This window comes from Heptranchias perlo, chromosome 6 (genome assembly GCF_035084215.1).
Source record: "Heptranchias perlo isolate sHepPer1 chromosome 6, sHepPer1.hap1, whole genome shotgun sequence".
In the NCBI taxonomy this organism is placed as follows: Eukaryota; Metazoa; Chordata; class Chondrichthyes; order Hexanchiformes; family Hexanchidae; genus Heptranchias; species Heptranchias perlo.
The window spans coordinates 52872173-52898485 of record NC_090330.1 but is presented as its reverse complement, the minus strand read 5'-3'; the positions used below and the strand labels follow the sequence as shown (position 1 = coordinate 52898485).

The following is a 26313-nucleotide window of genomic DNA, read 5'->3' as shown; positions in this document are numbered from 1 at the left end:
CTTGTCATCCTTTTAAGTTTTATTTTCTAGGTGGGAGGCTGAACTAGTTTGCTTCAGTGAGTGACTTTTGAAAAAAAAAATCAATTTTAAAAGATGAAGTTTGTGTTTCCAGTTTGAGCATTCCACATTCACTAGGGATGGCTCAAAGGTGATAAAAATCAGTACTGCAGAAATGGGGTATTCTGTGTTTTAGGCACTAATTATCGTTATTAAATGCTCCCAGGTTTGGTACAGCATAGCCTCATGCAAGCAAAGTCAAGTTTCTGTTAACACTTCAAAAAAAATTCTTTACAACTATTGTGGAGCCCCTTCTCCCATCCTCTTTCCCCCATATAGGTCTCACCAGCCCATGCATCTCCTGCAGGCAGGCAACCTACTCCCTGGTTTCTGTCATTGTCACTATTCAGCCACACAACAGGGGCCCATTAACTGCTGGCTCTAATTTTCTCTGCCTCCTATCACAGATGCCAAGAAGAATGGTGATTTTAGCTCAGAAATCACATCAGAAGTAATGTGATTTAAGTAGGAAGCTGGCCAAAAACGACTGCAGCTTTCCCACCCAAGGCAAGTGACATTGTGACGGGCTGCCCTGGATTTGAACTTGCAACTCGGTAACTCCTTCAAACCAATTTATTCAAGGTCATCAACATTCAAAGGGGGAGAAATAAAACAAAAAATATAATTATTTGTAACCTCATACTGTTCAATGCACTAGCACACAAATGGATTATATTCCTTGGAGATGGTGTGATCTGATGTGTGTTGATAATAGTGAAGGGAATTGATAAGATAGATATGAAATAAGCCTTTTCTCTAGTAGTAGACTTCAGAAAATGGGTATATAGTAAAATTAAAAATAAGCTGATTAAAGTTGAATCTTAAAAAAAAATTGCTTAACACAAGCAATTGAGTCAATATGTAATGCATTGCCCTAAAAGACCAAAAATACAGAATCGATTTAAGTGTCTCAAAGGGACATAGAGACTTCTTTGGGAGTAAGGGTGTTGAGATGAGTGAATGGACTCATCCTATCCCTAAATAACTTCTCAATGAATGGAGACATATTGATTTAAATTTCCCCACTCTGTTGGTTTCCTGTTTTAAGCCTTGTGATGGGATGTACTTGGCCTGTGCTTGGTGTCTCCACAGATGAGTTGGAGCAGGGAGTTTACCTCATGTTCTGGTTTGTAGGTTAATAGTGGGAATTTATCTGTAACACCAGTAATGGTCTAATTAAAACATCATGGACAGATTGAATTGAGAATTGATGGGTTACAATCTGTTAGATAGTTGAGTTGGTATGTATTGTTAGGTTGGTGTATAAGTTTGATCAAGATCATTTGTTTTAGGCAATATCTTTTTAAGAGGAGGTCCAATTATATATAGTTTTCCCACCTGTCCAATGTAACATGTCATGGAGTGGTAGGATGTGAGTTTTTACAATTCCTGAAGGAAAGGACTCAAATGGAGATCAGCTTTTGTCTCACTGATTTAGCACTATTTATACTATCACAACCCACATCTTCTAATTTTATTCCATTCCTTTCTCTCACATCAACATGATGGGGAGAAGAATTTAATGCTAGTAGTATCAGGCAATTCAAGAAAGAGTTACAGGAAAACACTGGATAGGTATGGTCAGGTTGCAGTGAGAGACTATAGGGATTTGTATGGAAATACAGTAGGTAAAGAGGAAAAAAATGCTTGAAACCTATAAGCTTCAGGAGCAGTAGGAGATCTTGTTTTCTTCTGTTCCAATCTTTTTAGTGGTTGGCTTGAACATCTTTTGACTTTAACATGTTTCTTCAATGAACGAGAATAAAAATGGAAGTAAAATAGATTGGAGGAATAAGCAAGTTTGTGTTTATCTGAATATGCTCATGCCACATCATTCAACTAAATAGCATACTTTTTTGTTCTTGATGAAAATGGCTTTGATATTTCTAACAAATGTAAGATCTGACCCATGCTACTCTCTAAGGTGGATCTTGCTCTTTGCAGAGTGGAGTGCATTTCATGTACTGAATACATCGCGATATAATTTGGACCTCCACTCAACAGGGGAAAATCTTTTGTATTCGAAACTGCAACTACACAAAAGAGAAATGGGAAGGAGAGTGGGTCAAGGATGCTGTGGGAATAAATATGTTGATTTGATGAAGCTGGATAGTTTCTGTTTTGTAAGCCAAAATTATGCATTAAAAGAATATTTAGGTCAAGATTAGGATTTTTTTTAAAAAAAGGGGAGATGTAGCTTAAAGACTTGACAAATGTTCGATTGACCCAGGTGGGAGATAATTTCATTGTGGGTCATAGGTTTTATGGGATTCTTGTTTAATGCATGCCATTTCTCTAAGGGAATGTGCTAACACACCATCATGATCTGCATCCAAGAAAGAAATGGATACTGGTGCAGAACGAGGTGGGGATTACTAACAGATATAAATATGGATGTGGATTTTGCCAAAAATAATAGATCTGTTTTAAAATCAAAAGCTGGGAAAAAAGAAAAGACTGTTCAATGTTTGTGCCAAAAATGTATGACACAAATTTCCTCCTGCTTATCAAAATTTTCTCCCTTGGGAAACTTGAAGTATATTTCCTGAATCCTCGAACTAATCTCTGAAGAGATTCTTTTTGTCCCCTGCATTAGTTCTGACTAAATGTATTTCCTCTTGTTGATGAACACTATGATCAAAGCTTGCTGCAGGACATGCATCTGATCACAATCTGTGGAACAGAACTTTTTGAAAAAAGTTTGGAAATTTCAGAACAGCCACAGAGTTGATTGCCACATTTCGGGATGTTTGACCATTTTGTTTTTTTAAAGCTTTCGTGCAAGTATTCGTGCAAGTTCTTTTTTTAAAAAGCGGGGGTCTGAGACAGTAGTTAGTTTAGATGTTAATGAGCTAGCTTTAGTTGTTTCCTCATAGGCTGTAAATAATAAGCAATTTGTAGCTTGTCTTGGTAATTGATAAACACTGTACACCCATTCTATTGGGGAGTCATTAATCCCAGCACTTGGCAGGGGGTCTAGTGGGCCATCTCTTTCTCCTGTGCACTGTGAGAGATAAAACACACAGACACAGATCTGGAATGCACTGCCTGAAAGGGTGGGGGAAGCAGATTCAATAGTAACTTTGAAAAGGAAGTTGGATATATACTTGAAAAGGAAACATTTGCAAGGCTATGGGGAAAGAGCAGGGAAATAGGACTAATTGGATAGCTCTTTCAAAGAGCAGGCACAGGCACAATGGGCTGAATGGCCTCCTGCGCTGTAAGAATCAGTCAAGCAGAGGTTTTTGAAACCAAATGCTGCGAGGCACTCTGGTCACAAAGGTTGTGAGGAAGTTGGAGTGCAGGAGAGAATAATCAGAAATCATCTCACTTCAGTCAAGTAAGACAGGCCACTGAGGGGAAGCATGATATGTTCATTTTGCATTGTTATGCAAAGCTAGGTTATACTGATTTGAATCATGAGCCTGACCATAACTGCTGTTCAGTATGATCACCTTACTGTGAAATAAAGCCACTAATCGATTCGTATCCATCTCACCAAATGTTTGCTTAGTCTGCCTTTCGAGAGATTGAAGAAGCACACGTGCAAAAGACACAAGTATCTGGTTCAGATCACGGGGGATATCTTGTTACACCCCTGGGTTACACTATATCATGCAAGTAGACATAGGGCAATTTGACTCAACAGCCACAAAAGTAAGATGATCAAGCTACGTGCAGGAACGACTGATGCCATTGAAGCTGAGAAGGTATCTATGGGAGATCTCAAGTTTATAATATTGGCAACTGAGGGAAGTGGAAAAAAATCAGAATTGTGCAATAGTGAGTATTATAGTTTAGGCTTTTGCCAATGCCACTTTTTTTTCTTCAACCAGCCTGTAAATGTAAGTTGTCCATTTATAGTTTTGAACCCTACAACTTCCACACTCTAACATCAAGTTAGTGTAGCACAGGACTAATAATTGCCTTATTTAGCGGTAATGTATAAATGCAAGTTGTTTTATTGTATACTGCAGGGTGAGATTCCTAGTACATCTTCTGTCAATCCAGTAGCTGGAAAAATCTAATGCTCGACCCACTTCAAGCAGTTTAAAACAGCTAATCTAATTTATAATGAATAATTTTCAAAAGCAAAGCTATTAAGAAAAATACTATGTAATACAGCTGTGTAGAAGATTTGTACATGGGCCCTTTTCGAGTGTCAAGCGTTAGTTAAGTTAATCAGTATTGTCAATACTGCATTCAAATTTTCTTAATGTTTCTTGGGATGAGAGAGGCAAGCTTTCATTTGTCCCTTGATAAACGGTATATAGTCTTGGGGTAAGTGTCTCAGGTGGAGAGGTTGCACGTAGAATCCATGAGCCCAACATATGTATTGGCCACTGTACTAGAATTACTGAGCACGAAAAGATTTTATACCTTCAGGACGTGATTCAATCCCACTAGGGAGCCATGTTCACAAATTGTATGGGTTGAAGAATTGGGACTAAAATGTTGTTGCACCATCTCCAACCCGTATTCCCTGGGAGCACAGGATTGCAGAATCATCCCTTTTTTAATTCCCTTTTTCATACTGCATCACAAGTGTTTTAATGCAAAGCGCTTTATAGCCAATGAAGTGTAGTCACTGTTGTAATGTAGGAAACATGGCAGCCTATTTGTGCACAGCAAGGTCCCACAAACAGCAATGAAATGATGACCAGGTAATCTGTTTTCAGTGATGTTGGGAAAATGCAACATGTGATGGTGGGCTTCCAACATATGGCCTCTTGCTTTACAGCCCTGCAGCTGACACCAACCCAATCTTCAAGTGCAGGAATGTAAATGAGGCCATGCTTCTGCCTGGAGAGGAATGTAGGCTGGTGTCAGCTGTGGCTCAGTGGTAGTAGCACTATTGCCTCTGAGTCAGAGGTATGTGGGTTCAAGTCCCACTCCTGAGACTTGAACACATAGTCCAGGCTGATACTTCAGCGTAGCACTGAGGGGGTGCTGCACTGTCGGAGGTGAAGTTTTACAGATGAGATGATAAACCAATTCCCCATCTGCCCTCTTACATGGATGTAAAAGGTCCCGTGGTATTATTTGAAGAATAGCCAGGGAGTTCTCTTGGTGTCCTGCCAATATTTATCCCTCAACCAACATCACTGAAAACAGTTTATTTGGTCATTATTTCATTGCTGTTTGTGGGACCTTGCCATGCACAAATTGGTTACCGTGTTTCCTACATTACAACACTGACTACACTACATTGGCTGTAAAGTGCTTTGCGACCTCCTGAAGTTATCAAAGATGCTAAACACTCTTGCTCTCTTTTTCTTGCTTTCTTTCATCACTTTCAAATAAATGTGCATATGCAGGATTGTACATACGTTGTTGTCTGCTGCCATCGGTGCTGTAGAATCTGCCCTAAATTCTGCTTGAAATAGTTCTGTAATACAAAGGGATCTTACTTTAGACCATCACTCCTAGTGAGAACCCTCTGCTCCTCCAAGATTAACAAGACATTCCAACCTGCTAACTAAAGTGGTGTCTGTTCTTTTATCAAATTTAAACCTCTGTTTCCACCTTCCAATTAATGGTCCTGTTGAGAAGAGTTCCTTTATGGACGTCTGTCCTGTTAATTGTTTACCTCTTAATATAGGGAAACATTAACTGTGATTATGTTGCTGTTCTAAGGATCTATTCTTAATTCCACAATGTGTCTAATGCAAGGTTGGCCCAACACCCTTTCATTCTACTGACTGTTACGGGGACTTTATTCCAAGGAGCCCTGCTTGGATTGGAATAGCATTGAGGTGAATCACAGAAAGGTTACAGCATAGCCCATCAAGTCTGCGCCGGCTCTATGCAAGAGCAATCCAGCTAGTCCCACTCACCCGTCCTATCTCTGTAGCTCTGCAATTTTTAAAATTTCAGGTACTTATCCAGTTCCCTTTTGAAAGGCCATGATTGAATCTGACTCCACCACCCCCTCGGGCATTCCAGATCGTAACCACTCGCTGTGTAAAAAAGTTTTTCTTCATATCACCTTTGGTTCTTTTGCCAATCACCGTAAATCTGTGTCCTCTGGTCCTTGACCCTTCCACCAATGGGAACAGTTTCTCTCTCTACTCTGTCTAGACCCTTCATGATTTTGAATACCTCTATCAAATTTCCTCGCAACCATCTCTGTTCCAAGGAGAACAACCCCAGCTTCTCCAGTCTATCTACGTAACTAAAGTCCCTCATCCCTGGAATAATTCTAGTAAATCTCTTCGGCACCCTCTCTAAGGCCTTCACATCTTTCCTAAAGTGCAGTGCCCAGAACTGGACACAAGACTCCAGTTGTGGCCAAACAGTGTTTTATAAAGGTTCATCATGACTTCCATACTTTTGTACTTTATGCCTCTATTTATAAAGCCCAGGATCCCGTATGCTTTTTTAACCGCTTTCTCAACCTGCCCTGCCACATTCAATGATTTGTGCACCTACACCCTCAAATCTCTCTGTTCCTGTACCCCTTTTAGAGTTGTGCCCTCTAGTTTATATTGCCTCTCCTAGTTCTTCGTACCGAAATGTATCACTTTGCATTTTCCTGTGTTAAATTTCATCTGCCATGTATCCGCCCATGCCACCAGCCTGTCTATATCTAGAAAAGAGGAGCAAAAATTGAGGAAGTAACCAACATGAATCTAACAACAGTGAAGGATAAGTGGTATCACACATTTTGAGACTTGAGTAAATCTTTGGCTCTAAAACCGCTTATGATTAATGTATAAATAAACTTTAAATATTTCTTGCTGGAAGGGAGAATTGGGCATGTTTCAGTTAAAATAGTAGTGTACCTTAGTTATAATTGTTGGTATTATATTGCAATTCTACCATGAATATTCTGCCAAACAAATATTTAAAAAAAAACATTTTCGTAGTGTCAAACACACAAACCTTTTCTCCCCAAGCATCCCACCATGATGATAGAGCTGCTTGACTCTCTACTACGTCTCACTTCAGCTGATGTAGAAATAGGCAGCCAGGGATGGCTGCCTCAGGGGTGTCCTTAGGCTGGCCATGCAGTAAAATGTAAAGGAGCAAAAGTGGTGTCAAATTTAAGTTATGAGCATTCAGTGACTTGGCCTGACCTATTTTGGGGCAAAGAGACCTGAAAACGCTAATAGAAGAGATGGGATCTTCACAGTTTGGACCTGCTTATTGCAATTGGCAGCTATAGTATTTTACAAAGATTGTATCTTCCCAGCAATGGGATATCATAGCTCTGTCTGACAGCTGCAGAGAAGACCCATAGGTTGCTCCTTGTACTCAGTATAGCAAAAGCCTTGCAGAACAGTGGACTCAAAGATGGCTTATATCCATGCCAGAATAAATCCTCTCCATCACTGGAGAGATGTTGCCGGGCAGTCTATCCTTTGCAAAATTATGATTAGAATAGATCCAAATAAGTTGTTGGACTTGAATATGATCTCCATGTCTACTTTAAGTACAGCTAAGAACAGCCAAGAGTGTAAAAGCTGCTGCACTTCAATATTCTGCACAAATCCAAAACAATCCACAAATTACATGTGGCCAAGTATCACACGTGCTTTTGCATGTGCATCTCTTTCCCAGAAGTTCAAATGTAAAGTTAAAAATCAGATATTGTTACGGCATCCATCAGGCAATGACAAAAATTACTTGCCTGCTAGTTTCTCCATTGCAGTTTCTGAATTTTATGTTATCGGGGTCCAGTCAGAGACATCTGTCCTTATTACAGCTGCAAACGACTGCAATGTTACACCACCTAATATTCCAAAAAAAATCGCCCTTAATGAATGCTTGAAAAAAAATGTTGTCTCTGCAGATTAAGAATATTCCCATTTGAGACATTTGTTAGTTTGTTGGTGCAGATTATTTGGCCAGGCTACATCACATTGTTGCAAAGGTGTAGTTTTATTGAAGATATTTTTGCTTTTGCAGGGTATGGCATTTAGTCTTGAAGAACGGTTGCAGCTGGGAATTCATGGTCTGCTCCCACCATGTTTTTTAACCCAAGATGTTCAGGTTTTCCGTGTCCTTAAAAGCTACGAGACGAAAACCAATGATCTTGACAAGTAAGTAACTGCTATAAAAATAAATCTGCAATTCAACAGACATATGGCAAATGTATAAAATGGTGATTTCAGTTATTTTCTTTGTTGATAATAACTAACCATTTTAAATGTTTTTGTATTTGTCCTTGTGCACCATTTGTGTGCCCAATGTATTTTTAAATTCCATTTGCACAAGTTTTGGTTCTGAATAAAGGAAGATATAGTTGATGTACTAGATGGGCTAAAAATTGATAAAGAGGTGGTTCTAAAAAGGCTATCTGTACTTAAAGTAGATAAGTCCCCGGTCCAGATGGGATGCATCCTAGGTTGCTGAGGGAAGTAAGGGTGGAAATTGTGGAGGTACTGGCCATAATCTTTCAAACATCCTTAGATACGGGGGTGGTGCCAGAGGACTGGAGAATTCCAAATGTTACACCCTTGTTCAAAAAAGGGTGTAAGAATAAACCCAGCAACTATAGGCCAGTCAGTTTAACCTCAGTGGTGGGGAAACTTTTAGAAATGATAATCCGGACAAAATTAACAGTCACTTGGACAAGTGTGGATTGATTAGGGAAAGCCAGCAGGAATTTGTTAAAGGCAAATCGTGTTTGACTAACTTGATAGAGTTTTTTGATGAGGTAATAGAGAGGGTCAATGTGGGCAGTGCAGTTGATGTTGTGTATATGAACTTTCAAAATGCGTTTGATAAAGTGCCGCATAAAAGGCTTGTCATCAAGATTGAAACCCATGGAATAAAAGGGGCAGTAGCAGCATGGAAACAGAATTGGCGAAGTAACAGGAAACAGAGAGTAGTAGTGAACGGCTGTTTTTCAGACTGGAGGGAGGTGTACAGTGGTGTTCCCTAGGGGTCGGTACCAGGACCACAGCTTTTCTTGATATATATTAATGACTTGGACTTGGGTGTACAGGGCACAATTTCCAAATTTGCAGATGACACAAAACTTGGAAGTGTAGTGAACAGTGAGAAGGATAGTGATAGACTTCAAGAGGATATAGACAGGCTGGTGGCACGGACAGACACGTGATACATTTTGGTAGGAAGAATGAGAAGAGGCATTATAAACTAGAGGGCACAATTCTAAAAGGGGTACAGGAACAGAGAGATCTGGGGGTATATGTACATAAATCGTTGAAGGTGGCAGGACAGGTTGAGGAAGTGGTTAAAAAAGCATATAAATAGAGGGCTTTATAAATAGAGGCGTAAAGTACAAAAGCCAGGAAGTCACGATGAACCTTTTATAAAGCACTGGTTCAGTCACAACTGGATTATTGTGTCCAATTCTGGGCACCGCACTTTAGGAAAGATGTGAAGGCCTTCGAGAGGATGCAGAAGAGATTTACTAGAATTATTCCAGGGATGAGCGACTTCAGTTAAGTGGATAGACTGGAGAAGCTGGGGTTGTTCTCCTTGGAACAGAGATGGTTGCAAGGAGATTTGATAGAGGTATTCAAAATCATGAAGGGACTAGACAGAGTAGATTGAGAGAAACTGTTCCCATTGGGGAAGGGTTAAGAGGTCATAGATTTAAGGTGACTGGCAAAAGAACCAAAGGTGATATGAAGAAAAACTTTTCTACACAGCGAGTGGTTAGGATCTGGAATGCACTGCTCGAGGGGGTGGTGGAGGCAGATTCAATCATGGCCTTTCAAAAGGGAACTGGATAAGTACTTGAAAGGAAATAAAATGCAAGGCTACGGGGAGTGGGACTAGCTGGATTGCTCTTGATGGGCCAAATGGGCCTCCTTCCGTGCTCTAACCTTTCTATGAGTTCTTACCAGCTGTGCCTCATCCAGGCAAGGATTTATAACATAACTGCACGTGATTCTCTAGACTATCAATCATTGATTACTGTGGTCATTGATTACTGGTCTGACTGACTTCCAAGTAGCTTTATCTCTATCTGGGGAGAGAGAAAAGCTGACTACCCATGTGTGATTTTTATGCAGTGAGCTTAGAGTACAATTTGCATCACTTGTTTGGTAAACCTAATTCTCTGCATTAAACAGTATTTCAACTGGACATCAAATTGGTACTTTACATTTTCAGAATCAAATGTTCTTTTGCAGTATTAAAAATTGTAAATTCAGGAACTCTACCTCAACTCCAGGTTGACCAAGACCTGCCTCAGAGCCAGGTCTGAGAAACAAACCAGATTTTAGGGCATCTTGGTACTTTCAACTAGACTTTCCAGGTCACCTTTTTTCTTCTGCCCCAAGAATGTACAGATTCATGCTGGGATATAGATTTATGAGCTTTCGTACCCTTCACACCACCTCCCTTCCCCTGAAAATGTTCCCATACTCACAGCTGAACACAAAAGGAGAGCAGTGGAAAACTCACATGATTAAATATTTAATTGCCAACACTTTGTCTCATCCTCATTGGGAATGCCTTCTGAAACCTGGGTTGCAATCCACATGATAGAACGTGAAGTGCCTTCAACTCTCTATACTTAAAGGGAGAAAAGTTACAACTGAAGTCTCACCTCAATCTCCCAAGGCTCTTGCTGCAAATCATCAGCCCGCTCAGAACCTCCTGCCACTGTAGGAGAAATAGGAAGCTAGGACTGAAAGGCCACACTGGAATAGTTACCAAGGGTAAGCACGGTACTCTTTAAACAGAAAGAATGTTGTCAGATTTATTGTCAGTGAGATTTTTTTGTCATTGACTGGATATGTGCAGAATGATTTGAGGTATGTGCGGAAATGTCTGCATGAAGGAGTAGCAGAACAACCTTCAAATGGGAACCTTAATAGTTGTGGAGGAGAGCTACATGGCTGCCGCCAATTGAGTTGAGTTAGTTGACATTGGGGGGCTGTGATGGCAGAACTTATTTCGCAGTGGGCCCAGATCTAAGCCTTCTGAAGCATTGCCAAAGGATCTCTGTGAAGTAACTTCACATGGATCTGCAGATGGGGAGCCGTTGGTACCAACATGCAGGGGCCAGAGGTTCCTTAAGGTGCCTATTCAGCCTGGCATCTCTGCCATGGTCCTCCTGATCCTCCTTTCTTGTTAAAGCTAACAATCAAGAATAGGCCTAAGGGAAACCCGATTGGTTCCTGAGGCCCAGTAACCAACTTTAAAACTTAAAAAAAAAAAGGCTAAAACTGTTTCAAAATTCCTCCATATACTTTTAAAATACTTAAAATAACAAAGCTTTTTTTAAGTTTAAATTTTCTTTTTATTAAAAAAAATTGAACTAATACAACAGAAAACATACTCACCGGGTTCATCTCCTAGTATACAGAGCCAACACTTCATTTCCTGCGCTGTTGGTTGCACACTGGCGACCAGTTTGTGTTAGGGGATGGAAATGGGGCTCTGAAGCACATTCCGCCCAGCCACCATAGTTTGCACGTGGCAAACCAGGATGCAGCCACCGGGAACGTCTGCCTTGGGATTTCACGCAATGCCTCCCTACTCCATTTTCCTCGATTATCTGCCCTGTGGCCAGCTTTTTTCAGCCCTGGACTTAGTGTTCATTTTTGAGGCAAGATTAGGAATTGGGCATTTATTCGCTGGAGAACAGATTGGCATAGACAAGTCCGGAGTCCAAAGTAATGAGAGGCACAAATGATGAAGATCTAAGCAGGCTATTTGGCTCTGCATATGAACCCAGAACCAGAGTGCACAGGTTTGAAATTAGTAAGCCTCAAGCAAAACTAGAGGTTGGAAAAATTATCCTCCCTCCTCTTCTCCACCCTTTCTCCACATCACCATATAACAATGGATATGTGAAAGAAACATATTGTCAGTGCTGCTTTGATTCACGTCTTCAAAAATAAAAGCTTGATAATTATGTGGGAATTAGGTTAAAGGTTATAGGTATAGTCTAAGATGGTGGGACCCGCACTACTGGGCAGTAGTGTTGTCTGTGGAGAGCTGTGATCCATTGTTGAATAGAGGTGATGGATAACTATTCTGGTGTACTTGTGCTAAGCTTTTTCTCAGGTTATCAGACCGGGGAGATAAAGTCCATGATAAGAGTAAATTGTACATGGTCTGTGGAAGGAATTATGTATGATGGGGAAAAATTCCTTTTTCTAATTTTGTAATTTCTTAAAAGAATATGCAATTTAATAGAACAGTTATTTAAGGGGGGAAAAACTCTGCCTGTGTACATTTAGCATGTTAATACAGGCTGGAGTGCATACATGCCATGCTAGGAAATTAGCAAAAGCCCTCCCCTTACATTCTCTCCCCTCCCTTTAGAATCTAGTTTATCCCCCGTCCACTTCTACCCAAATCTGGTGGCTAATACACTGGACAGGCTCGGTTCCTCCTCTTCATGCAGTTCCAGCACTACTGGCTCTGATAGCTATCTATGTATACTGGAAACGGGAACTCCCATTCTCAAAATGTCTGCCTGCAGTATACAGAGGCCGTGATCTGGGTTATTAGTACTGGGAGCAAATGAAGAAAAGGAGTGAGGCCGTCTAGTGCATTAGCCACTGGACTCAGGAGAAGCAGGATTGCAGTGCAGAGGGAGCCTGGGAGCCCTGATTCGTTTCAGTAACGTTAACCTGGCTCCCAAAATGTTGTGTTTTAGAGTTATTAAGATTCTAGATTTTGGTAAGGCTAACTTTAATGAGGTGAGACAGAGACTGCCGACAGCAAACTGGCCAAAACTGTTATCGGGTAAAACTACAGATGAACAGTTCAAAAAAGAATTTAGCTTAATGCAGGACCAGTATGTATATACCCCTAAGGGGCAAGAGCTCTACTTACCAAATAAAACGGCCATGGACAAAAGAGATGGGAGATAATATAAAACTAAAGGAAAGAGCATATAAAAGTGCAAATAACAGTGTAGATCCAGGGGACTGGGAGAGATATAAAGAATACAAAAAAGATAGAGAGTTACAAAAAGGGAATACAAAAAGAAACTTGCGAGGGATATCAAGATTAACACACAAGGTTTTTACAATTATATTAGAAGGAAAAGGGTAGTCAAGGGTAATGTGGGCCCATTAAAAACAGAAGCAGGTAGTATTGCAAATAAAAATAAGGAAATGGCAGACTTGTTGAATAATTGCTTTATGTCAGTCTTCACAGTAGTGGAAGAGGATAATATACCTGACATTCCAGGGAAACTAATAATGAATCAAGGATTGGAATTCACTAAAGTTAACATAAGCAAGAAAACAGTATTAGAAAAAACAATGGCACTAAAGACTGACAGACCCTCAGAGCCTGATGGTTTCCACTCCAGCTTTTTTAAAGGAAGTAGGTGAGGAAATTGCAGATGCTTTAGCCATAATCTTCCAAAGCGCACTCGATTCAGGAATTGTCTCTTTAGATTGGAAAATTGCAAATGTAACTTCATTATTTAAGAGAGAGAAACCAAGAAATTATAGACCTGTTAGTCTAACATCTGTTGTTGGGAAGTTATTGGAATCTATAATTAAGGACTGTATGACTGAGCACTTAAGAGAACTTTGAGCTGATTAGAGAGAGCCAACATGGATTTGTAAAGGGTAGGTCATGTCTAACGAACCTAATTGAATTTTTTCAGGAAGTAACTAAAGTAGTAGACAGGGGAATGCCTATGGATGTAGTTTATATAGAGTTCCAGAAGGCATTTGATAAGGTTCCACATAAGAGACGGTTAGCTAAAATTAAAGCTCATGGAATTGAAGGCAAATTATCGACCTTGTGAGGAGATTGGTTTGGCGGTAGAAGGCAGAAAGTAGGGATAATGGGTATGAACTCGAATTGGAAGGAAGTGACTATTGGTGTCCCAAAAGTATCTGTGCTGGGGCCTCAACAATTCACTATATTTATACATGACTTAGATAATATAATAGAGAGCCATATATCCAAATTTGCCGATGACGCAAAGGTTGGTGGCATATTAAGTAGTTTAGATGGGAGCGTAAAATTACAGAGGGATATTGATAGTGAGTGAGCAAAACTGTGGCAGATGGATTTCAACGCAATTAAGTGTGAGGACATCCATTTTGGACCTAAAAAGGATAGATCCGAGTATTTTTTAAATGGTGAGAAGGTAGGAGCAGTGGAGGTCCAAAGAGATTCAGGGCTCCATGTACATAGATCATTAAAATGTAGTGGTCAGGTACAAAAAATAATCAAATAGTCTATTGGAATGTTAGCCTTTATATCTAGAGGGCTAGAATATAAGGGGGAGGAAGTTTTGCTACAGCTATACAAAGTCCTGGTTAGACCACATCTGGAGTACTGTGTACAGATGTGGGCACCACACCTTAGAAAAGATATATTGGCCTTGGGTGCAGTGCAGATTCACCAGAATGTTACCAGATTTCCAAGGGTTAAATTATGAGGAGAGACTACATAAACTAGGCTTATAATCCCTGGAATATAGAAGGTTAAGGGGTGATTTGAGGTTTTTAGGATTTTGAAAGGAATTGATAGGACAGATAGAGAGAAACTTTTTCTGCTGGTGGGGGAGTCTAGGACAAGGGGACATAACCTTAAAATCAGAGCCAGGCCATTCAGGAGAGAAGTTGGGAAACACTTCACGCAAAGGGTGGTAGAAATGTGGAAAACTCCCACAAAAAGCAGTAGATGCTAGCTCAATTAATAATTTTAAATCTGAGATTGATAGATTTTTGCTAGCCAAGGGTATTAAGGGATATGAAGCCAACCATGGGTAAATTGAATTAGGATGCAGATCAGCCATGATCTCTTTGAATGATAGAACAGGTTTGAGGGGCTGAATGGCCTACTCCTGTTCCTATGTTCCTAAATGGTCGTCTTTGTTGAAGTGCTTGGTGATTTTAAATAGAGTTCTTTGTTTTCATACCAGCAGGATTAACACCACTATCATAACTTGGAGTAAGATGAAAAAGGGAGAATTTGGCAGTAATGTTGGATTGTAGTTGTAAAAAAAAAATCAAAACCCAATAAAAACTGACTGAAGATCCATAAATATGAAGCAGTCCAACCTGTTACACCAGCTTCTGATATGTGTTTTATAACACAGACCAGTCAACTCTCACCCCCGTGAATGTTTAAACTATTAAACTTTGTGTACTAGCGATGGATTGAACTTCATAACAATTTCCACGTAAAGAGTTTAACCAGTATTTATACTGTACAATATTCAGTATTCACCAATATAGATTTGGGTAGGTTGTGACTTTATGTATGCAATAATACTGAATAAATGCTTTTTCAAGCTATTGCCGCTGAACAGAAAAATAAACCCTGAAACCACAGTTATACCACATTTAATGGACATTAATGAAGGATCAACACCATGTAGAGTCCAGTTAGGTCCAGTTTTTAAAAAGCCCTTTGACACTGTCACAGGAAGTACATCCTGAATCCATTACACATATAAATATATGGATTAATAAGGGAAAGCCAGCACGGATTTGTTAAAGGCAAATCGTGTTTGACTAACTTATCATACAATCATAGAAGTTACAACATGGAAACAGGCCCAACATGTCCATGTCGCCCAGTTTATACCACTAAGCTAGTCCCAATTGCCTGCACTTGGCCCATATCCCTCTATACCCATCTTACCCATGTAACTGTCCAAATGCTTTTTAAAAGACAAAATTGTACCCGCCTCTACTACTGCCTCTGGCAGCTCGTTCCAGACACTCACCACCCTTTGAGTGAAAAAATTGCCCCTCTGGACCCTTTTGTATCTCTCCCCTCTCACCTTAAATCTATGTCCCCTCGTTATAGACTCCCCTACCTTTGGGAAAAGATTTTGACTATCTACCTTATCTATGCCCCTCATTATTTTATAGACTTCTATAAGATCACCCCTTAACCTCCTACTCTCCAGGGAAAAAAGTCCCAGTCTATCTAACCTCTCCCTATAAGTCAAACCATCAAGTCCCGGTAGCATCCTAGTAAATCTTTTCTGCACTCTTTCTAGTTTAATAATATCCTTTCTATAATAGGGTGACCAGAACTGTACACAGTATTCCAAGTGTGGCCTTACTAATGTCTTGTACAACTTCAACAAGACATCCCAACTCCTGTATTCAATGTTCTGACCAATGAAACCAAGCATGCTGAATGCCTTCTTCACCACCCTATCCACCTGTGACTCCACTTTCAAGGAGCTATGAACCTGTACTCCTAGATCTCTTTGTTCTATAACTCTCCCCAACGCCCTACCATTAACGGAGTAGGTCCTGGCCCGATTCGATCTACCAAAATGCATCACCTCACATTTATCTAAATTAAACTCCATCTGCCATTCATCGGCCCACTGGCCCAATTGATCAAGATCCCGTTGCAATCCTAGATAACCTTCTTCACTGTCCACAATGCCACCAATCTTGGTGTCATCTGCAAACTTACTAACCATGCCTCCTAAATTCTCATCCAAATCATTAATATAAATATCAAATAACAGCGGACCCAGCACCAATCCCTGAGGCACACTGCTGGACACAGGTCTCCAGTTTGAAAAACAACCCTCTACAACCACCCTCTGTCTTCTGTCGTCAAGCCAATTTTGTATCCAATTGGCTACCTCACCTTGGATCCCGTGAGATTTAACCTTATGTAACAACCTACCATGCGGTACCTTGTGAAAGGCTTTGCTGAAGTCCATGTAGACCACGTCTACTGCACAGTCCTCATCTATCTTCTTGGTTACCCCTTCAAAAAACTCAATCAAATTCGTGAGACATGATTTTCCTCTCACAAAACCATGCTGACTGTTCCTAATCAGTCCCTGCCTCTCCATGTTGCTGGGTTCCCCAAAATGCAGGCGGCAAACAAGGCCAACGGAATAAGCGATTGAGGGTTGCGAGGTAGGGACTTTCTTTGTCAGGAGTTCCTGCTTTCGCGACCCTCACTGACCACCCTGGTCGTTGAAGATATGCCTGGTGATTGAGGCCTGGACCTCGAATGCAAAGTTTTTTTAAAATGTAAAAGTGCCCCCCCTTACAAAAGATGTCACTGGGAGCAGGTTACAGATGTTTCCAAGTAGGGAGGAACATAGCATCCACCCGACTGTCCACTCTTTAGCTGGACTTCTTGACCTCTTTGGTGGGTGGGTGCCTTTGTTGGTCACTCAGTTGTGCAGTGCCTTCCATTGCCATGTAGAATAAAGGCCCTCCTCCTAACCTCACAAACATTTGTGTGGTCAGCTGCAGAGATCCTGGGCGAGTGCATAACACTAGGATGCGGTCCTTGTGGATTTTCAGGGTCCAGATATCTACCTTTGGCTGGTGCATCTTCCATATAGTTTCGCTATGGATTCTCAGCTTTAAAAATGGTAAAGAATAAAAGTTAAATACATTGTTAAAGGAATATATAGGAAATAAAAGCCACTAATTTACAGCTTTCACAGAATAATGGACAGGATATGCAGTTGTTATTCAACCCAATTTTAAAGTCATACATTCTGTCCTTATTTTTATATTCTTATGTCCACATTTAGAATGAAAACTTGATTGAGCTTTTTGATGAGGTAACAGAGAGGGTAGATGAGAGCAGTGTAGTTGATGTGTATATGGACTTTCAAAAGGCGTTTGATAAAGTGCCACATATAAAGGCTTGTCAATAAAATTGAAGCCCACGGAATAAAAGGGGCAGTGGCAACATGGATATGAAATTGGATACAGAGGATAGTGGTGAATGGCTGTTTTTCAGACTGGAGGTAGGTATGCAGTAGTGTTCCCCAGGGGTTGGTGCTGGGACCACTGCTTTTCTTGATATATATTAATGAATTGGACTTGGGTGTACAGGGCACAATTTCAAAATTTGCAGATGACACAAAACTTGGAAGTGTAGTAAACAGTGAGATCGATAGTGATGGACTTCGAGGACATAAACAGGCTAGCGGAATGGGCGGACACATGGCAGATAAAATTTGACGCTGAGAAGTGTGAGGCGATACATTTTGGTAGGAAGAACGAGGAGAGGCAATATAAACTAAAGGGTACTACTCTAAAGGGGGTGCAGGAACAGAGAGACCTGGGGGTACATGTACACAGGTCGTTGAAGGTGGCAGGACAGGTTGAGAAAGCGGTTAAGAAAGCATTCGGGATCCTGGGCTTTATTAATTGAGGCGTAGAGTACAAAAGCGAGGATGTTATGTTGGACTTTTACAAAACACTAGTTCGGCCACATTTGGAGTATTGTGTCCAATTCTGGGCACTGCACTTTAGGAAGGATATGAAGGCCTTAGAGAGGGTGCAGAAAAGATTTTCTAGAATGGTTCCAGAGATGAGGAACCTCAGTTTCGTGGATAGACTGGAAAAGCTGGGATTGTTCTCCTTAGAGCAGACAGGGTTGAGAGGAGATTTGATAGAGGTATTCAAAATCATGAAGGGTCTAAACAAAATAAATAAACAAAAACTGTTCCCACTAGCAGAAGGGTCGTGAACCAGAGGACACAAGGTTTAAGGCGATTGGTTCTTTTGCCAAAGGCGACATGAGGAAAAACTTTTTTACGCAGCGAGTGGTCAGGATCTGGAATATACTGCCTGAAAGGGTGGTGGAAGCAGGGTCAGTTTTGGCTTTCAAAAAGGAATTAGATAGGTACCTGAAGGAGAAAAATTTGCAGGGCTACAGGGAAAGAGTGGGGGAGTGGGACTAGCTGGATTGCTCTTGCAGGGAGCTGGCGCAGGCTCGATGGGCTGAATGGCCTCCATCTGTGCTGCAACCTTTTTATGGTTCTATGATAAAATAGGAGCAATAAGTCCATTAACTGAGTGTAATCTGTATTGGGCTCATGATGAGAGAAAAAGTATATTTGTTGCAGCAAGCACCCTAACACTTTTTAAATGCAGCTTTGCATCAGACTGGAGTTATTCTGCAAATAGTGAGTACTCAAATAGTGAGGTGACCTGTTGGAGGGCTCACACTGCTTGGCTTCAATGTGCTTAAGCGTTAGATTGAGATCTGACATTGAAGTTAGATTGGTACTTTCTGTGTCATTACATACCCAAAATGGCTTCAAATTGAAACAAAAGCAGCAGTGTAACTTGTCCCTTCATTTATGCAAAGTAGGCTACAATTGAAATTGTACATGAACGGTAGATAGACATTTGATCTATAATGAGATAAATATTTGATATATTACAAAGTTTAATAATTGTCCCCAATTCCAATACAGTAATTTTTCTATACAACTATATCCAAAGCCTTGCCAACATGGTTTTTGGGCCTCCCAAAATATGTTCATATGATGTAACTATTTTTCTAAGAGTTTTGTACTGCAATTACCACAACTGTAAATATTGTATGTAAATCTCAATATGGAGCCGGCAGGGTGGTGTCCTGGTGGGGAAACAGCACTGTTTCAACTTGTGCAACAACAGAAGTGAAGGATGCTTCTGAATTATTTGTGTGTAAATGACACATCATTGTTACTGTTTAGATTTGCCTACCAGCAAAGTCTGATTCCTTGGGTTGGTAGACTGTGTTGCTTTAGAATTTCCTGCTCGAGCTACATATCTAATTCTAACCACTTGAAAAACTGCATAAGCTGACAACTGTCCAGTAATGCTATACAGGCAAGAAATCAAAGATGTAATATTCAGGATATTACTGTCTCTGCAAGGTGCATCTTCATCTTTTGAGAATGCTACAATAAATAGGACTTAGTACAGATCAGACAAAAAGGATGTATATTTTAGGCCAGGTTTAAATCTGTTCGCTATCCTAGGTAGGATTTCTCCTTTTACTTATTTTGAACCACATAATTTTGATTCTTAACTGGTGCAACAAACATCAAATTAATTGACAAACATTTCTAAACTCACAGGAAAAGGACTTAAATTATGTGTTAAATCTTTCAAAATGTCCTAATTTCCTTCCAGCTTTATTAGTATCTCTAGATTTAGAAAAATGTAACAATCAGCTGCTTTCATTTCACTGCAGGCATAAAAACTTGTATTAGTCTGATTAACAGCCCTGAAAATATAGAGAGAGACGAGGGCTTTCTGGTTCTGTGCTCACCAGCCTGCGATTTCCTCCCATTTACTAAAAAGGACAGAAATATCAGGATAGCAAATGCAGAATTTGCAGACACTCAATCTAATTGATTTTAATAAGTGTATCCTCGTACCTCTGGAAAAATCTAGCACTCCAATGCAGCTGAGATACCTGGTTACCATAGGTTTACATTTTTGTTTTCTCATCTGGAATCCATGTCTACCATAAGATGATTCAACTAGAAAGGTCCAGGATGGATTCAAGTGCAGCTTGACTACTGCACCCAATTCTGGTCACAGAGATGTTCAAGCTCTGGGTGCAATTTACAGAAGAGTCTCAAGGGTGATCCCTAATGTTAGAGGACTGAAGTATGAGGAAAGGTTTTTTAAAAAAACTTTCTTTTCAGCCTTGAAAGGAGACAAATGAGAGGTGACTTTTTGTACAGGTATATAAGATAGTCAATATGGATAAGGGTAGATGTGGAACATTACTTAAACTAAACTGACAGTAGGACTAGGGGGCACAGGTTCAGACTAGTAATAGGCAAATTTAGGACTAATGTCAGAAAGTTCTTATTCACAAGGATTGATTAGTATATGAATAGACTTCTGGTTAGAGTAGCAGAGGCAAGAATTCTGGAACCACAACAAGAAACAATTCAATGTTACAGTGGGAGAGTCTTCCTGGATGAATAAGCAAAAATGGATTCAATGGCCGCCTTCATCTGTATTTATATTGTTAAAACTCCTTTGAATAAGTCATTCACAAAACCCAGGAGACAGGATCACCACTCACATTGTCTTATAGCTAAAGGATGAAAAATGCAAAGGCAGAGTTTCACATTGAGTGCCATTGGAGAAAATATCACGACCCACCCCCGCTCCCTGCTGCTGTTGGCTTGGATTACAGCCAAATCTCATCATTCAAGTACAAAATACTCCTTTTAATGGAGTGAGGGTCATTGTACTGCAATGTTGTTGCTAATGGGTCATTTTTTCCAGTAGTTTGGGTTGCTGCATAAAGCTGGGATGTACTGTGATACTCTACAGAAATAAATGCTTGATGGAGGCTGAAATCAATGTGAAAGTGTTCCCATCAGTGTGCTGCCAGACACTAGCAAAAGATAGTAAACTATAACCAACAGGAGAGGCAGTCCATTTGTTGATTTTCTGATTTACTGGGTCAAATAAACTTGAAGTGCAACTTAGACATTTGTTTATTAAGTTAATTCATCTAGATAATTATTTGACATCGTATGTACATTAAGCTAAACAGTGGATGAGCACAAGTAGGAAATGTTCAATTAATATTGTCAAATCATAAAACATTTTATAACTAAAAAGTAAGGTACTAAATACTTCGAGAAAAATTAAAAATACTGGAGGATCTCCTTTGGCTCTTCTCGTGGGCTGAGGAGAGGGTGACTCTTGTGTGTCAGCTGGGCCGCTTGAGGGATGGAAGGAGGGCTTTATGTTTTAAGTGAGGTGCAGTGCTTTAGACCCTTAGGGCTGGAGCCTGAAGGAAGCAGGACCTGCTGCCCAAGCAGCAACAGAAAGTCTTGAGCCTTAATCCCTTGGGGTGAGTCTGTCCTGAAGTGGAGATGGAGCTGGAACAGTTGGGGAAGATTGTGAGGGAGGGACTAAAGCAGATCTGGAGCAGAGGCAGGTCTAGAAGTGGAGCAGAGGCAGGTGTGACAGTATTGGAAATCAAATCAAGGATCAAACTGTGGAGTTTTTCAGTGTACCACAAATGGAGTTGCAGGCTTGTGCATGTAATCACTTTCATTTTATTGTCAGGAACATATGAAAACCTGCTGCACATTTAAAACAGCACTGTTGTCAAATGCCATTCTCTCATCAGAGTTTGGATTGGGAGTGTAAAGGCGATCTTTTCTCAGATGATTTTTGTTTTGCCTCAGTGTGATGGATGGAAATTTTGGGGAGGTTGGGGAAGAAACATCTTAGTGCAGTATAACTGGCAAATAATGGAAGTTGAAAATAAATTAGAAAGGAGAAAAACAGACTTCACCAAAGAAGAAGAAAATTGATGAACATCCAAAGAGGAAAAATTGACATACCCTTCATAAGAGACCCACAGTTGTAAAATCTATTATGTAGCTATAGAGATAAAGGAAGGTAGGTGATGAAAGATTATGAACCATGTAACAAGCTGTAACAGCAACCAGAAGTTTTGGGAACAGCCTTAGTCAACTACATAACATGACAACTTTCTTCAGATGGAGGTCGTCAGCAGTGTGCAACATAAATACCTCAATTGCTGCAGCCTGAGTTCCAGTTCAGTTCTTGTGAAATAACGTTAAGCAGAAGTAGAATGCAGCAGTGAAAACTTGGCACCTTTCCACCTAAAGTTCAGGAATCGTTCTAATGTACATATGTTTGGGCCCCATTCCAGGACTTGAGTACATAATGTAGGCTGACACTTCACGCAGTACTGAGAGAATGCAACAATGTTGAAGGTGCTGTTGTTCAGATGAGTCGTTAAATTCAAGTCCCATCTGCCTGTTCAGGTGATGCAAAAAATCCCTTGGCACTTTTGGAAGATGGCCATGGAGTTCTCCCAATGTCCTGGCCATCAGGTCAGCACGCACAGGGATGATGGGTGAACGAGAAGAGGTGTGGGTTAGAAATCAGGTAGCAGAGTTTTGGATGAGCTCAAGTTTATGGAGGGTAGAAGATGGGAGGCTGGCAGGTAGAGCATTGGAATAGAAAATGCTAGAAATACTCAGCAAGTCAGGCAGCATCTGTGGAGAAAGAAACAGAACTGACAAAGGGTCATCAACCTGACACATTAACTCTGTTTCTTTCTCCACAGATGCTGCCTGACTTGAGTATTTCCAGAATTTTCTGTTTTTAATTCAGATTTCCAGCATCCGCAGTTTTTTGCTTTTGAGAGCATTGGAATAGTTGAGTCTGGAGGTAACAAAAGCATGGATAAGGCTTTCAGCAACAGGTGGGCTGAGGCAGGGACGGAGACCAGCAATATTTTGGAGGTAGAATTAAGCAGTTTCCAATTGTAGTATTTCTGTCTTCATTGCAGATCCTACATATCATTTACCTAGAATGAGCCTAGCTTATTTATACTGCTGTTGTCATGGTGTTTTTTTTTCTGGTACCTTCCTTTCAGCTACTTCCCATCAAAGTAACACTAAACATAAACAAGCTGTGCAGTTTTCCATAGATGTCTGTACTTAAGATTCTAGGGATCCACAACACTTTCAACTCAAGTTAACTTTATAATAATGTAAGACTATATGGTTGTACATTTGTACTTGTCTGAACATGATACAACTGTAACACCTTAGCTGTACCAAGTGAGCACAGCACTATTCCTGTAGGCAAAGTGGGCTTGTTTGTGTTGTGTTTTTTAACTGGACTATTGAAACCTGCTTCAAGGCTGGCAGATAACTGTCTCCAGTCAATAGCTACAGTATAACAGCAGTTTAATACTGTGCGTTCAGATTGTCAACCAGCTTAAGGTTAACCTACTCAGTGCAGAATATAAATTGAACTATGTCAGAAAAACAGGTAGTGGAAGTAAGTTCATATCAGTGCTTCATCCTGTTGCAGGTGATGAGAGTAGTTGTGGGAGGTCTTGGAGAGTGATCAAATTTTACTGTCCTGTCTGCTGTGTGTATCAGTCACATACAGGAAAATGTTCTAACTTTACAGCTTAGACCATGTCTGGTCCACCATATTGTTTAATATTTATGTGCAAATGAATGTGTGGAGCATTCAGTTAAGATAGATGTGTTTGGCAAGAATGTATTTTGTTTTGTTCTTTTTAAAAAAAAAACTTCAGAAGTTGAAATCTAGTTGTGTTTGCAGAATGAATCTTGCATAATCATTTCTGATCAGTGAGCTTTTCAATGTTGCCTGTTGTAATCTTCCTTAATTTGCTTTCTTCAACAGGTATATTATCCTAATGACTCTCCAGGATCGAAATGAAAAACTTTTCTACAGAGTGCTCACTTCCAACATCGAAAGATTTATGCCAATTGTTTACACCCCCACCGTGGGCCTGGCATGTCAGCAGTATGGCCTTGCCTTTCGAAGGCCAAGGTAAATTGAGACTTTTTTCTCTTCCGTCTCCCTTCCCCAAAAACTTTGCATTTTTTATGCTGCTTGGGCTGCATTGCAAATTTATCTGAGGGCAGCAAAATTTGTTTTTCAAAATTCTCAAATGTACTATCATCAAACTGTCAATACTGACTCTTTAAGTCACTTTTACAATTCTGCTATTTAATTTTTTCCCCAATTGTCATCACTCCCCATCACTTTTGAGTATCAGGGGGATGGGCATCTGGATGTAGCTATGGAAAGGAGAAACAAGGGGCACAAAGGATCAGGGGAGAAAGATAGCACTAGAGCAAGTAATAGTACAGTATTAGGTGGGATCAGACTAAGAGAGAGTACAAGAAAGTCTAAGACTGGTTTGCAGTGCATGTGTGTAAACGCACAAAGCATGGTAAACAAGGTTGGTGAGCTGCAGGCACAAATAGCCATTTGGGAATATGATGTCGTGGCGATAACAGAGACCTGAAAAAGTGTGGGATTGGCTACTAAATATTACTGGATACAAGGTAAAGTCCAGCAATTTTATTTTAAATTCACAAGCTTTCGGAGGCTTCCTCCTTCGTCAGGTGAACGATGTGATTTCACATCGTTCACCTGACGAAGGAGGAAGCCTCCGAAAGCTTGTGAATTTAAAATAAAATTGCTGGACTATAACTTGGTGTTGTAAAATTGTTTACAATTGTCAACCCCAGTCCATCACCGGCATCTCCACATCATGGATACAAGGTGTTCAGGAAAGATGGGGAAGGAAAGAAAGGAGGGGGGGCGGCAGTATTGATTAAGGAAAATATTGCAGTACTGGAGAGAGAGGATGTCCTGGAGGGGGTCAAGGACAGAATCTATTTGGTTAGAATTAAGAAATAAAAGAGGTACCATTACACTACTGGGTGTATTCTATAGGCCACCAATTAGTGGGAAGGATATAGAGGAGCAAATTTGCAGGGAAATTACAGAGAGGTGCAAAAGCTATAGAGTAATGATAACTGGGGACTTCAACTATCCTAATATTGCCTGGGATAACAATAACAATATAAGGGGCAAAGAGGGGGAGAAATTTTTGAAATGTGTTCAGGATAACTTTCTTAACCAGTACATTTCCAGCCCAACAAGGAAGGAGGTATGCTGGACTTGGTTCTAGGGAATGAGGGGCCAAGTGGAGCAAATGTCAGTGGGGGAGCATTTAGGGAGCAGTGATCATAGTATCATAAGATTTAGAATAGCTATGGAAAAGGACACGGACCACTCTAAAGTAAAAATACTCAATTGGAGAAGGGCCACTTTCAATGGGATGAGAACAGATCTGGCCCGGGTAAATTGGAATCAAAGATTGGCAGGCAAAACTGTGATTGAACGGCCTTTAAAGAGGAGATGGTTCGGGTACAGTCTAAGTGCATTCCCATGAGGGAGAAAGGTAGGGCAACTAAAGCCAGAGCTCCCTGGATGACAAAAGAGATAGTGAGTAAGATGAAATGGAAAAAAGGGACATATGACAGATGTCAGGTTGATAACACAAATGAGAACTTGGTAGAATATAGAAAGTTCAGAGGGGAAGTGAAAAAGGAAATGAGGGGCAAAGAGAAAGTATGAGAATAGACTGGTGGCCAACATAAAAGAGAATCCAAAAGTCTTCTACAGGTATGCAAACGGGTAGTAAGAGGAGGGGTAGGGCTGATTAGGGACCATAAAGGAGATCTACTCACGGAGGCAGAGGGGATGGCTGAGGTACTAAATGAGTACTTTGCATCTGTCTTTACCAAAGAAGAAGATGCTGCTGCAGTCTCAGTAAAGGAAGGTATAGTTGAGATACTGGATGGGCTAAAAATTGATAAAGAAGAGGTACTTGAAAGGCTAACTGTACTTAAAGTAGATAAGTCACCTGGTCCGGATGGGATGCATCCTAGGTTGCTGAGGGAAGTAAGGGTGGAAATTGCGGAGGTACTGGCCATAATCTTCCAAACATCCGTAGATATGGGGGTTGTGCCAGAGAACTGGAGAATTGCAAATGTTACACCCTTGTTCAAAAAGGGTGTAAGAATAAACCCAGCAACTATAGGCCAGTCAGTTTAACCTCAATGGTGGGGAAACTTTTAGAAACAATAATCCGGGACAGAATTAACAGTCACTTGGATGAGTGTTGATTGATTAAGGAAAGCCAGCACAGATTTGTTAAAGGCAAATCGAGTTTAACTCATTTAATAGTTTTTTGATGAGGTAACAG

At 40.4% G+C, this 26313-nt stretch overlaps 1 protein-coding gene across 1 annotated transcript in view; it reads left to right on the top strand.

Moving 5' to 3' along the window:
- Positions 1-26313, top strand: part of LOC137322995 (NADP-dependent malic enzyme-like) — a 191425-nt gene that overhangs the window by 48796 nt on the left and 116316 nt on the right. Inside the window, exons 3-4 of the mRNA XM_067986317.1 lie at positions 7969-8102; positions 23931-24080. Of these exons, the coding sequence (XP_067842418.1) occupies positions 7969-8102; positions 23931-24080 (284 nt within the window). The remainder of the gene's footprint in view (positions 1-7968; positions 8103-23930; positions 24081-26313) is intronic.